Raw genomic sequence first — 15,732 nt, 5'->3', positions numbered from 1 at the left:
ATCATCATTACCAGTACATCAATACGTTTCACACAATAAACAATCATCATTACCAGTACATCAATACGTTTCACACAATAGACAATCGACTTCCTCATCATTATCTTCAACAAGTAACCACTTCTTCATGCTGGTATGTAATTATGTATATATAATTACCTCAATTTCATTTCAAGATTAAGCACATCCATAATGTCAATATTTGTCACTCATATTAAAAGAGAAAACACACACACACACACACACACACACACACACAAACACACATCGTAAATACATGTACACATATGTTTACGAACATTTGAAGAAAAAGGAGGAGACAAAACTAATAGAGCAGAGTAAGAAAGAGAGAGAGAGCTAGGGGAGAGACAAGATCAGAGAGGCACGGTTTCATGATATATAAATAAAAAACTAAGTGGAACAGTGAGCTAATCGGGCGAACACAGGGTTAAAATGGTCATGAATAAGTGTTCAAAGTTGCCAACTGGAACCAAAATTATAAATTAACATTGGTAATAATTATCACTATAGTTCTAAAAGAGGTTTCCATTTTCTCCAACCTTTTTCAAACCACTCTTTAATAAGCTCATTTTTACTGTTATTTACAATTTTTTGAACCAGGTAGCGATCTTTGTACATTGTTATACTGTTAATTGGGTAAGTACATTATTGTACATTGTTATATCGTTAATTGGGTAGGTACCTTATACTGTACATCCTTATATAATTAATTACATAAGCAGGTACCTTAGTGTAAGTTTTATATCGTTAAGTGGATATATTTTACTTGTACATTGAAATATCAATACTTGGACATTATTTATTTACATGATACACCTTTATCAATGATTGTGTCATATAACACGACGTAGCCTGGGTTTGGGTCGTTTCGCCAACAGAAACTCCATCCAATGTTTCACCTCCGAACCCTTGGGTCGAGGCTTTGCTGCCTTGCATGTATAATATAATATAAAAATATAAACTTTATTTATTTAACAACAATTATGAAACAAGTTATTTCAACTTATATTAATCACTCTTGTTGGCCCGGATGTTAGCGTGTGGGAGGAAACCAGAGTACCCGGAGAAAACCCACGTGGTCGGGCAGGTGACCCCAACCTTTTCACGTCCGATCGGGGAATCGAACCCCGGCCGCCTTGGTGAAAGGCAAGTGCGCTATCCACTGCACCACCCGACCACCCATGTATAATATGTTTCATTATTGACGAACTATGGGGATCAAAATACAGAATAGAATACCTACCACAATTCACTTTAAACAATAACAACGTGGTTTTTTTTGTTTAAAAAAAAAAAATATAAGCATTTTGTAACAAAACACAATATGGATCCATCGTGGAATGTCATTAAAAAATGTGCTTAACGACAAATAAAAATTTAAGTTCTTGCAGCCAATGTACAAATGATTCACTCCCGCCGATAATGCGAGTAGCATGCACCCACATGCATAATTCGTATGGCGAGTAAATCAACACTGCAGTATTACTGTAAAGTCGGTTGAATGTGTACACCGGTTGGTGCAAAGCACGTGGTAAAGTTACATGTGTGTGTGGGGAGGCACGAGAAGGCAACTCGAAAAGTTTCCCCCTTCACGCACACAATCTAAACAATGCATCGTAATCAAAAGAACACGACTGGGTTCTGTGGCTGACGAGATCGGATTGCAGAGCGCAAGTCAAGCCGGTGCCTTCCGTACATAAAAGGCGAAAGCATTCGAACAGATGCGCCCGCAGAGTCGTTATTGTCTGTCTAGGGTTTACGCGTACGTGTTATGTGAACGGGGAAGTCGGTGATAGCGCGGATATTAAGTTTATACAGAGTTTCTTGAGGAAATCATGATATTGTAATAATGGTGGTTTTGAGCGGAGCAATAGAAATCTAGAAAAGGTGAGTTCTTTCAATTAGTATAATTTCCCCTCTTGACCGAATTTAATTGCTTTTAATATTTTGTTTAAACGTTACACCCCTTCTGAAACATATCAGCTTTTATTAGAGTTGTTCAATTGTAGATGCTTACATAACGTTTCAAACGCACTTTACTTGAATTAGGAATATATGTAAACATAAATTCGAATCAAAAGTTAGAATAATTGAAAAATTTAATTTTCAAATTTTGTTTTGTATGACGAGTCCACAAGTGTATGCTATACATACTAACCGATAACAGGCTCTATTTAAATGTCTCATTTAAAAATTGTTAATATACTTTCAAATTTTGAAGTCCACGAAATGATATTCCCGAGATGATACTTCGAGGAGAAAAGGTCGCGAGTAGAGAGAGTAACAGTTAATTACTTTCCCTACATACGCGCCCGTTCCTATATATATACGAGTGTATATCTGGCACGTTATCAATAAACCGGAGCATTATGTATACACAGTTACCGAGTGCTGGGGATTGCTTGCGCGTGTCATTTATTGTCTTTGAATTACAGGCAATGTGAAAATACCTCAGTAGCATACTTGTCTATGTTTATTAAAATGCCATCATGTCTTTCTGTTATTTACACTAACTGTGTAGGCTGTTAACGATGGGCAATCATACACAGATGGTGCAAACAGGAATGGTTCATAATGGTCACAAATGAAAACAATGTAATAAATTAAAGTATGGTCAATGCGTATAATTTACTGCAACATATGCATAGTAACGGAAACAATGATGTTCCGTATTTAATCATATCCAGTTTAAATATCAATGACTGACGCCTGAGTTTTATTTGGTAAATACAGTCTGTAGAACAGTAACATTAATTGACCGAAACTTGTTGTGAATGAAATTACCCATGATCAGTTTATTCAAAACTAAGAAAACAATGATTATATATATCACATAAATCTGCTTGTTACAGGATGATTACAGAATTGTTGTATTTGGGGATTATTTAGAAATGCCAAGTGCATGATTATGACAGACAGTTATCATGCAAAAGAACCGGAAGTCAAAAGTTTATTATAGAGACTGGGAGATGGAACAGTATTAAGCGTTACTAGTAAACTATAGTTTGTATTTTCAGCGATAGCCAACAGATAGGGAGACAACTTCCGCTATTTCCTAGAGTACCAGGCACTGTCCTATCATATTGGAAGTTATTTTGAATTACAAGTTATTATTATCGATCAAGACCGGCTATTATTAAATTCAATTATTGTTTTACTTCAGGAATCTACGAACTCAGAAAAAGACTGTGCTTTCATGAAATTAATGTTTAAAATGATCTGCCCTCCTTTGCCTTGAAGAGTAGGGGGAGTTACTAGAGTTGTGACGTAATTAATTCCCTTAATGAACACTTTATATACCTGTTAATACAGACTTGGAAATATAATTCGCTGTATACTGATTAATTTTTGAAAAGAGAATAAATTAACCTTAACTTGAGGTTGCGCGAATACTATAAACCGACATCTGATATCTGCAACATGTACGTGTCCTCCCCCCCCCCCCCACACACACACACACATTCCCAATCATCCAACCCTATCCTCCTTCCTCGTAATCACCCTCCCTAACCCCACCCTACCCCACTCCACTCCATGATACAGATCATCACAGTTGTTCACACATGTGTTCCACATTTGTACATGCATGACAGTGTAAACAACGTACACCAGCCCAGTTTAATTACAAATTTAAGTAAACACTGACCTGCCACATATCACTACCTAGCTAATCGGCGGGACGCCCAATTATTTAGTGGAAGGCCGCTTGCCAGGCTCAATCCATTCATTACTGACCGCATTATGTAAATATTTCTGTATATATGACATTAAGATCTGTACAGTACGTAAGTTCTATATCTTACTCCTATTCACGTCTACCTTGTAACTTGACTTTTCAATACACACTTTATTCATATAAAGTAAAAAATAAATCTATATAGTAACTTAACCTGTTTTGTCAGATAACGTTACTTGAATATTTTATTTTCCCTTCTGCATTGTTAACTTCCTGGGTATATATTAAAGCACGCTGGCATTTGATCTATCTACACAGCTCCTGGTAGACAGTCAATTACATATGCACCACGTGCGTATGTTTATAATGTACAAAGAACATAAATCACAGATCCGTTGATAAATGAGATTCATAAAAGAGTTATTACGAAATTAGAGACCGCCTCCCTCCCATAAAAGTGTATTGGGCATGTGCATTATAACACGATATATAAATAGTCCCCCAGAAATACGCCAGTTTGAGCCTATCAAACTAACATCGCAGTATATTTAAGCGATTTCTTTATATTGACCATTCGAATTAGATGTAAAGATAATGGTTCATTCCTAAAAACATCTTGATCTTCTCTTATTATTTTACATGTAATACTTTAGTTATATCGATATATGACTCTATCAAAAGACACAACATTAGTTGGCTTTTATTTTACATGCAGAACCTTTCATTATAATCTTGTTTTGATAATCGGTAAATGTTGACTCCAAAATATGAGCAATCGCAAAGGTGCCATGGGTTGTAAAACCAATCGCATACTTAAGGATTTAATCCTGTTTTGTTAAGTTTTATGAACTGCAAAGCAGTTCATTTTGAATTTGTTTCAAGACCTATTAAGGTTTATACCCCATAAACCTTACCAAAACAGGATTTTATCCTTATATTAACATTCAGTGCAATATTGATATTTTTTGGATAATTTCTAAAATATCGGTTTTGTGCAATCTAACACCACGAAGGTACCGAAGCTTATGACGTCATCACTAACTGTGAGACGTCGTCCTGGCAAGATGAAGAATTTGTTTGCATTTATAACAACGAATTAGCAAATTAAGATGTAATTTTTAGCTCACCTGGCACGAAGTGCCAAGTGAGCTTATGCCGTGGCGCGGCGTCCGTCGTCCGTCCGTCGTCCGGCGTCAATATTTTACTTTAAACGACTTCTTCTTAATAACCGAAAGGCCTAGGGTGATGATATTTGGCCAGAAGCAAACTGGGATGAAGGGATACAAAGTTTGTTGAAATTAATGACCTTCACCCGATTTCAAGGTCACAGGGGTCATAAATGTTAAAAACTTTAAACATTCTCGATAACCAAACTGCCCAGGGAGATGATATTTGGCCAGTAGCATGCTTGAGTGAAGGGCTACCAAGTTTGTTCAAATGAATGACCTTCAATTATATTCAAGGTCACAGGGGTCAATTGTCTAAAAAAAAAACTTTAAACAACTTCTTCTGAATAACATAAATGCCCAGGGTGATGATATTTGGCCAGTAGCATGCTGAGATGAAGGGCTACAAAGTTTGTTCAAATGAATGACCTTCACCCATATTCAAGGTCACAGGGGTCAAATATGTTAAAAACTTTAAACAACTTCTTCTGAATAACCAAAATGCCCAGGGTGATGATATTTAGTCAGTAGCATACTAGGATCAAGGGCTACCAAGTTTGTTTAAATGTATGACCTTGAATCATATTCAAGGTCACAAGGAGCAAATATGTTCAAAATATTTAAAGAACTTGTTCTGAATAACCAAAAGGCTCAGGATGTTGATATTTAGTCAGTAGCATGCTGGGATCAAGGACTACTATGTTTGTTAAAGTGAATGACTTTGACTTATATTCAAGGTCACAGGGGTCAAATTTGTTTAAAATCTTTAAACGACCTCTTCTGAATAACCATGGGTCCCAGGATGTTGATACTTTGCAAGTTGCATCCTGAGATGAAAGGCTATAAAATTTGTTCAACATTATGACTTTGTTCGACTTTCAATCACAGGGGTGAAATGTTTTAAAAAAAAATAACAGGCTCTTTTGAATGAGTTTTAATCATAAATACTGATATTTTGCCTGTAGATTTATTTCAAATCACTTTTAATGTTACAAGTGTTAGATTTATACCAGGTGAGCGATGCAGGCCAATTGGGCCTCTTGTTTTTAATTCAATTGGAAAATTCTGACAAAAAAATTTAGATAATTGAAAACAATTTATCAATAGAACTACTTCCCGCGCTCCGCGGAATAACAAAGTAATTAAGTTGATAAATATGCTGATGTATTCATACGCCAACTGGAAAGTGTATTGAAAAATAATCTTTAAAATGTTTAGTAGGTATATTGAGTCCAAGTTCAGTAGAAATGTAAATATTCTAAAATAATGAACAACTATTTTTGGACAATTCTAAAACACAACTTTTGAATCATTTATAAAATTCGGACCATACAGACATGAGAAAGTTTTTGGAATGACTAATACTCAAATTAATTATTTTCATGTAAGTAATAAAGATATGTCGTTGGTTTTATTACGTTATGAATGATTATATATTGGAGTCTTTACCAGGTGGGTGCGGACTAGTCAAAATGTTCACTGTTAATTGGGGAAGTCACATGATTTTAGAGTATCGGACAAACTGATTGATGAAAGAACCGCCTTGCGTATGTTAAAGATTCCCATTTTCTCCAGTTTCTAAAGCCTGAAGTAAAGCAGCAATGCTAGTTATCGTTTATACCAAGTCATAAGCAACGAAACGAATATCATAATTATCGTTATTTCGATTTGTTTATGGTTTAGCGTCATTATCATATTTTGTCGCCTTGAAATTAGCCGTGTAATAAAACGAGAGAAAAACTTGTTCACGACCCAGTCTGTGTGTGGTACAGTGTCAAACTGTAAGCTGTGTAATAACACGAGAGAAAACTTGTTCACGACCCAAGTATCACGTATGTTAATTTTATATCCAGTATTACTCACATTATATGTTACTGAAGCTACGAAAAGTTCGCCAAAATTACTGACTTTAGTCTACGAACGAAGAAGTTTGATTTTCTTGTATTGTTTCCAAAATTGTTTGGTTCCTATTGTAATTCTAATTTGTGTATTTTTCAGTTATCCCGAACTTGAATATGTCTGGGAACCTGGTATTGTGTGTGTGCGGAGGGGGCAGTGGAGCCCATGCCTTGGCTGGAATGGCGGCACAGAAGGGGGTTGAAGTACGCGTTTTGACACTCTACGAGGACGAGGCAAAACAATGGTCCCGTGTACTTAAAAAAGAGGAGTTAACTGTCGTCGTTAACGAGAGTAACCGGCCGCCACGGGAGGTCACATCTAAACCGAATATGGTCACGAAAGATCCAGAAAAAGCAATTCCGGATAGTAATGTCATCATATTTACTGTCCCGGCATCTGTGCATGAAATCTACCTTAAAACCATTGCCGAGTACATCGGCAAACGAGCTTTGGTTGTCGGACTTCCAGGCCAAGCAGGATTCGAATTCCAATGCCGTGATATTCTTGGTGAGAAGGCTTCGTATATTTCTATAATGTCTTTCGAATCCTTGCCTTGGGAATGTCGAGTAAGGGAATTCGGAAAACGGGTTGAAATTCTAGGAACAAAGATGTATTTGACCGGTTCCTTAATACGAGGTAAATCCGTTACGAAACCACCGCTGATGACGTTGCAAAAGTTCCTTGGTTCTCAGCCAATTCTGAGACAGTCCAAACATTTCCTCGAGACTATCATCATGAGCTATTCGTTTTTTCATCCGGCCATATTTTACGGCAAATGGAAAGACTGGGATGGAAAGCCAGTATCGGAAGCTCCTCTCTTCTATCATGGTATTGATGAAGCGACAGCCGAATTGTTGCAAAAATGTAGCGACGAATGTATGGCAGTGGCCAGCTCTGTGCTCGAGGCGGCAGCTACAAAAGCGAACCTGAGTGATGTCAAAGACATCCATCACTGGTTCATGGAAAACTACAAAAACGAAATAGAAGAGTCTTGTGACCTTTTTCATTCCATCACCACCAACAAGGCATACCAAGGGCTGACACATCCGATGAAGGAAGTGTTTGGCGGCATGGAACCGGACTTCTCCTCGCGGTATCTCACCGAGGAACTTCCAATGGGACTGGTTGTGTTCAGGGGTCTGGCCGACGTCTTAGGAGTTCAAGTCCCACACAGTGACATGCTTATTGAGTGGGGCCAGGAAAAGATGGGGAAGGAGTACCTTGTCGGTGGGAAACTCACAGGGAAGGACATCGATTCCACCCGCTGTCCACAAAGATATGGTTTTACAACCCTCGAAGCCATCTTAACAGGAGAAAAATCAAATTAATTTTAAGCTGAACATGTCGAATAGATTTTGGTATCACTATTCTCTCGGATCTTTAGCGATGGCAAATGCATATGTGTGATGGACAATTGGGGACTTACCTTGGCGCTGTTGCAGTAAGAGTACTGAAAGAATGCGTTGGGATTTTTAAAGACGTTCAATGGGTGTGGTTTGGCGTCATTTGACACCAAACGTTTTGTACTTGTTATTTATGTGCTTTGAATGAACTTATACATTTTATTATACAGCTGATTCGTTACAAACAATGTTTAGAAATTATGTTACCAGCTAATATAAAACAAAAGAGAGAATTTTAATTTCGAATCGACAAAGTGATTGTGCGTCCAAATGATAAACAACACGTGCGATCGATTTTGTTGGAAGATATCGAAAAAGTCTCATGTAATGAGAATATTTTGGAACAAAATATGAGGGATACTTTAGGGATTTTAATAGTCTATATACTCATCAATACACTAACTTACACATCGAATATTTTTATTGTGAAGTCGTGTAATGTTTACCTGAATGCTATATATATTTCGACCAAAATCACTCTTTACCCAAAAAACGTGATTACACTTTAATCATTTGAAATGCTTTCGAGTTTGCCCTCAGCATGTGACCAACGTTTGTGTTTTGTTTAATCGGTAATCGACTTCAATCACACACAATCATTCAAATGTCCTTAAAGATTTTAGCGGTGTCCATCTACTGATCAGCATCCATATCCAGCCCAATAGGAACTTGTTTGTTGTTGTAGTCTTTCTGTCCTTAAAACCGTTGCTGTGTGCGTCTTGGTTAGCGTCTCGATAATGAAGAGCGGCGTCAATACAAACAACTATGTAAATACACAAAACTTTGTAAATACAAACAATTTTGTAAATACACAACAGTAAATTCATTGACAAACTAATGACAATTTGACCTCTTACTAAAATACCGCTTCTCACATGTACCATTGTTAAATCAATCTATACAAATTAACTTTTAAAATGTTAAGAGAACTGTACAAATATCATAACCATCATCCTCTTCTCACAGATTAAACCAATATAAAACTAAAGAGAATTTCAATTTCGAACCGACTAAGTGTTGTTTGTGCGTCCAAATGATATATAACATTTTTAAGTTATAATTATGTTTGTCACGAGTTTCACAGACTATCGGAGACCCGGTGAATAAGACTCAAGTACATTCGAGCATTAAACTGCGTTTTGCTAAGATTGTATATTAAGGATACAACGTTGTTTTTTTGTCATACAGGCATATACGCAAATAGCTTACATACCTCTCCATCAGAAGGATGATTAAAAATCACTCGGTGTCCATTTTCTGCAGAATTATAATAAAGAGAATGCATTCATATTCACACTGATATTTATATTTCTATTGATTTTGAAGATATAAGTTATTTTTATTACATTGTAGTATATTTTGTTCTTCAAGTTTGAGGTACAGGTAAATTTTCAATAAATCGAACAGAAAACAGTATCAGTCAGCTATCTCCAAAGTCATAACGTCGGGTGTTGTACTTCTATATTACGTCAGTGTGATAAGTCGATGTTATATAACGGTGGACTGTATGTGGTGTTAGACTCGGGCATTCCCTCATGCTTTACTGTAACATGTTTACGTGTATTTTTTAAACAAATTTTAAATGTTTTATTAAAGAAACAGTGTGATATTGCACCATACTTGCGGTTTTGTGTTGATATGTGTATACACCGACAAACTGAATCTGCAATATTTGCTTGTTAATACTGATTAACTCATTCACCCCTCAAGACACATTTGAACTCTTCCAGTTCAAAGGTTTGGAATAGTTCTTTGAAATTTCAGGGGTGAATGAGTTGAACAGATTTTTCAAAACTAGTCAGCTGTCTCTGATAACCTGTATATGATAAAAGGTGTATTCAGAAAAGAATGTGCTCCAAACACGAAATCTTAAACATCAATTCCTTGTCCACAACAAGGAACAAGAAAACAATTGCCGACATTGATGACAATTTAACCAAACTGCCAGACGTAGGTATCACATAATCCAAGAAGAGTAACTCGAAATGTTGTTCTTGAGGAAACAGAGAACTGAACCCAACAGCACCAACTGTGATATATAGCCAAACTCCGATTATGTAAACAATGAATACAATGTATAAATATATGCATATTACTTTAAAATATTTCAACAAGATAAAAGTTCCAGTAGAAAATGCACGCGAACATCGACAAAGGGTTTGATTAAAAAAACACAGCACTACTGTGTGCGGATAATAAGCAATGACGTTAAAAAGACTTAGTTATTCATCAGGTTTACCCAAATATACACGAGTGTACTCAAGTGGGCGTCATTTACGCCAAGTACACGATTTAAAGTGCTGTAGTACATCTTGGAGGGCTACAGTCGTTAAGCTGAAATAGCACAATAGGATTAATATTTTCGTCAAGTGCCAGCCAATTTCGGCCGTCTGTTAATACTGCTACATGTGAACTTCGTGGCATCGCTTCACTACCGAAGATTTACAATTTTCCACAGAACACCATGAGTTACACGATTGATTCCGATACAAAGAAAACTCACTTCAGCTTAATATTATATACATTATATAAGAGCAATTCTTAATTACACTAATTGAACGAATAAAGAGCTGGTCCCTAGAAAAATGACAAATTGTATTATCCGCATTGTAGCTGCTTCTAATAGAATCAGACATATGTAGTATATACAGTTTATTGATTGTGCTGTACAATTGTATGAGTTATCACTTAAAAAAACTTTGATACATATTTTACTCAAATGAAACAGGGCAGATCAACACGAAGTACTGTTGATAAACCGACGTAAGTTTTAACAGTTGTACTATTTATAGTTGGTAACACAACAATATACTGTACAGTTACACCGAGTTACGACAAATAATAACAAACTCTCACGTCTAGTGTTACCTTCCCGACCAAGCCTGGGACTTTATTTCAATGACGATGTGAATGCAACTTTTACATAGGTGCATTCCAAAATAGGTCCGACAGTATGGTGATAGTAATTGCACTAACAAAATGGGTATTTGTTATGCATCAAGATTGCAATTAACGTTGTAAATATTCCTTCATTGTTCAACTATAGGTCAGAGGTTCGTAAACGTATGCTCAATCCAGCTTGATGAGAATTAAGCAAGCTCTTCAAAAAGGCATACTCAAATATGAAAAAGTACAAATTCTGTATGAGGGATGGAAATATATCAAATTATGTTACCTTACATGGATACAAAATTAGCAAAGTGATCTTTGTATGGAAGTGGCAAAGTTTTATAGTGGTGTTAGTCCCGGACTCATGTTTTTCCTGTAGGACTCGCCCACATTTATATTTGTATCTCTCGGCAGGGGGACTCTTTTGAAAATTATGTTTAGAACTCGTATTAAAAAAATAATCTGTGAACAATAATTGAGTACAGCTGTATTGGTAGAGATCAATTCCGACTTCCCAAAACGTACACACATACGAAGTAAATGATCCCAAGTGCAATAATGAGGGAGTATGTTCCAGACTTATAATTTAGGTGATATGTCAAAATGTAGGTCACAGTGAATTTTTGAATGGAATCCAAGATGATCCCAGGTAAAATAATAAGGAGAAGTTCTCCGGATAAGGGAAATCTCTTGCACTTATACTTCAGATCAAAAGTCAAAATGTAGGTTATAGTGACCTGTGTTTAAATGACACTCCGCCTTTTCAAGATGTACCAACATATTAATAATATTATAAATAATTCGAGGTTCCTATATACCGCTTTATCACAACCAATTTCGTAAGTTGTCTCAAAGCGGTTCACAAATTATTATCCGTGGTTATAGGGCCTTTGCAACCAGTCATTATCTTTCTCAACTCCCTTGGGAGCATATACACAGCCGGTGCTGCCACCTCGGCGCTCACAGCTAGCATTCTATAAATCTAGCACAGCCCAACCACATACTCGTTAACAACTAAGTAGACTGGAACACGGTCACGTGCCCGGCGTCCTACCACTAGACTACCGTGCCTCCTTACATGTTTCTATTGTGATGATCACAGATTACGTATAGAGGAGATATGCTCTGGATAACGCCACGGACGGACGGACAGTAGCTAGCAAAGCGAAATACCATATGTGGGTCTTGATTGTCATTTCTTATCAACGTTACATGTACAAATGCATTTCACTATTGTTACTTTCAGCTAAGGACACCACGATCTCGTAATATTGCCAAGGGAAGAAATAGGTGGTTAAAGTATAATGAAATCCATGGGAAACATTACAAGTCCAAAGTGTCTTTAGCAGAATGTAATGTATTCAGTACATATTTAAACATACCATCATCAGATACACAAATCTTACTCTCGTAACTTAAGCGTATATTCGCTAAGCCTACATAACACCATAAGGTACACAACATACGGGTGATATGGAATACAGACAGGTAATGTGATCCAAAGTTATCACTGCGACATACAAAAACGTTAAATCTAGCTTGATTAAAGGTTAGATGATATAATTTTAATCACCGAGCAGGGCGAGGGTAAAGCATTTCTAAGAATTTGTAAAAGTAGATTTTCAGTGAATGCCGATTGTTTGGTCCCCAAAGATTTAACATAAAAAGAGAGAGATGTGGAAGGGGGTCTTCTTGTCTTGGATCACCCGGATCACCCGCCCCGGGTTTATCATATACCAGATATCAAAAATGTCACATCAATCACAAGTATACTACATTGTAACAGGTGTACAAGATGAATATAGTTCTATTTAGGATATAAGCAACTTTTCACTGGTCAAATAATTTCATCTTACACAACACCCTATTTTGAACACCCCAAACCGTTAAAGATGGTTTCCACAAAATAAGAACATTTCAGTCTTCATTTATATGTTCAATATGAAGTGTTCACTTCAATATGCTGATATCGTTTACATTGGTGTTTTTTTTACTGCAATAAATTTAAAAAACAACAACATTTGTAACGGGAAAACGTGTGATGTTACAATGTATTTCCGAACATTTTACTAGAATTTTGATTTATTATCCTGTTGGACCCAACATTTCGTTATACAAACGTTAAATCAACACACTATCATTGGGTCATACTTAACAGACGTAAATAAAAGTAGTATTTGAATTGTAAATGACTTTGGAGACACAAACAACGTTTAATGTTTGAACAAAGACAAACACAAATGTCTAATAATGACCGCAAATTCATATCATGGTAAAATATCTAATTATTATCTTACAGATATGTGCACACCGTAAAGTAACAAAAAGACCCGATACATTTATAGCACCATAACTACCCTGAACTATATAATGGGCTGTTTCACACTGGTGTACCACCCTATCACAGGTATGATACGGCAAAACAACATGTATGGGTTCAACAAGTGTACCATACTAAATTACCTTAAAAGAGCCGATATAATATTTGGAAGTTATTTTCATTTGCAGATAAAACTTAAAACTATTTATATTCTTGCTCTAATACTTCCGTTTGATCGGCATTGCCACTATATAAACCTACCAAAATAAGTAAGTGTTTTTTTTGGTATCTTGATACCTTGAGCGGTGCTCCTGACATCATTGTAATTACGTCGAAATAAACATAACGTTAAGCATCGATGTCCGATTATGGCTTTTGGCTGTACCAGATATTGGAAATCTTCCTTAAGATTTAAATTAAAACTTTCAAATGAAATATCGATATACCGTCAAATTCAATGTTAAATAACTATTGAACTGCATTTTGTTCGAAGAAGTTATAGTACCATGTTTAAATGCTAAGCATGATTGCGATAACATGTAGGTTTGCAATTTGTATATCATATCATAGAATCATCGTATTAAAAAAAACGTTTTTGTTCTAACCTACGAAACAACTTAAAATAAAAACATTCACTCACAAAACACTGACTAATACATTTGTTTATGGTAGTGGATAATTTGATTAAGACATCTTCTAAAAGACTCAATAAACATACATGATAGTGGATAATCTCAATAGTAGAAATTCTACAGAACGAATAGAAACGTAGGAAATATTCGTACAAATAATAAAGATAAATAAATATTTGAATCAAAATTAAGGCCTAAATACTTGACTGGTCACATAACAACATTTTCTGATAAATAAAACATGAAAATATTTTTCATTTAAAAAATATAACATTTGAGTATGAAATGACAAAATATTTATACATTAAAATTTACAAATCAGAGCTATCATTTCAAGAACACATTAAACATCCCTCTTTTTTACCAATTATGAATAAATCATGAAGTTTATGACAACACACCAAGGACCTAAAGCATAATAAGTTAATAGTAAAACGTATACGTTATGTGTATCACATGTTTAAATAATACGTAGTGATGTATTTATCAATTTTGACAGCGAAACAGAACACAACAGGAAATGATTTTATCTATCAATTTTACAGAATAAAAATACATTTTTTATACTATAAAAGGAATGTAAAAAAAGTTTTACCATTTTTTTTCATTTTAGAAATAGCAAATCAAGTATTTTTTCAAAAAAAAAAGAAGAAAAGATTTTGCATGTTCGCCATTTAAGGAATGTCATACCAGTAAAATTCTTAAATGTGCAATGAAGAATGATGTTTGATGTAAAGTTCTGTTTACAACCCTGAGCACTTAGTGTGGCATTGTTCTCTATAATATACGATAAAATTCAGTTTATATTTCAATATCTAAAATCTAAATTAATATCTAAGACTAGCATGTACATACATTTCCAACATAAACATCTTATCTTTTCTATGAATCAAAATTCTTGTGCAAATCTGGCCCGTTCGTCTTCTGGTACAATTTGTACTTTGATGTGCTGATATTCAAATGAAAATACAGCCACAGAATTTGTTCTAGTAAACGAGAAAACATTTTGGCAATAAATACATGGAAAATTGAGTGTTATATTTACAATGACTACATGTAACACGGAGAAGATGCGGGTCAGCTCAGTCGGGTACGAGGTTTGTGAGGTATAAGTCTGTCTAATAATGCCATGAAGATGTTTCCGGGCAGCCTTTGGTTCTGATGTATCATCAAATGCAGGGCACTCTCCACCTGTAGTGACAATAACCTCAAATAATACAAAGAAATATGAAAAACCAAAGAAATTTTCCATTAAGATACAGTTATTTATTTCTTCTCACAATGTTCTGAAACCGAGTATATTGAATTGATACACGTTAAATTCACAATTATCACAGTCAGTGCTCCTAGTTTACACACAGTAAAATATTGGTATAATGCCCCTCTATTTACATACAGTAAAATCTTGGTATAAAGCCCCTCTATTTACATACAGTAAAACATTGGTAAAATGCCCCTCAATTTACATACAGTAAAATATTGGTATAATGTCCCTCTATTTACATACAGTAAAACATTGGTATAATGCCCCTCTATTTATATACAGTAAAATCTTGGTATAATGCCCCACTATTAACAAACAGTAAAATCTTGGTATAATGCCCCTCTATTTACATACAGTAAAATCTTGGTATAAAGCCCCTCTATTTGCATACAGTAAAATATTGGTATAATGCCCCTCTATTTACATACAGTAAAACATTGGTATAATGCCCCTCTATTTACA

At 35.4% G+C, this 15,732-nt stretch overlaps 2 protein-coding genes across 3 annotated transcripts in view; one reads left to right on the top strand and one right to left on the bottom strand.

The window, feature by feature from the left end:
• Nucleotides 1-1,670: 1,670 nt before the first annotated feature.
• Nucleotides 1,671-9,778, top strand: LOC110457910 (octopine dehydrogenase-like). The gene is made up of 2 exons (XM_021509372.1): nucleotides 1,671-1,908; nucleotides 6,862-9,778. The coding sequence occupies exon 2, from the start codon at nucleotides 6,879-6,881 to the stop codon at nucleotides 8,088-8,090; it is 1,212 nt and encodes a 403-aa protein (XP_021365047.1). The 5' UTR covers nucleotides 1,671-1,908; nucleotides 6,862-6,878; the 3' UTR covers nucleotides 8,091-9,778.
• A 2,282-nt stretch (nucleotides 9,779-12,060) lies between these two features.
• LOC110457905 (transmembrane protein 68-like) overlaps nucleotides 12,061-15,732 on the bottom strand; it is a 15,504-nt gene continuing 11,832 nt past the window's right edge. For both annotated transcript variants that reach the window (XM_021509365.1, XM_021509364.1), the window contains exon 9: nucleotides 12,061-15,197. In XM_021509365.1, the coding sequence (XP_021365040.1) occupies nucleotides 15,084-15,197 (114 nt within the window). In that variant the 3' untranslated portion in view covers nucleotides 12,061-15,083. The remainder of the gene's footprint in view (nucleotides 15,198-15,732) is intronic.

The sequence above is a fragment of the Mizuhopecten yessoensis genome, unplaced genomic scaffold, assembly GCF_002113885.1.
Source record: "Mizuhopecten yessoensis strain PY_sf001 unplaced genomic scaffold, ASM211388v2 scaffold9369, whole genome shotgun sequence".
Taxonomy (NCBI): domain Eukaryota; kingdom Metazoa; phylum Mollusca; class Bivalvia; order Pectinida; family Pectinidae; genus Mizuhopecten; species Mizuhopecten yessoensis.
This window is presented reverse-complemented; position numbering and strand designations above follow the sequence as displayed.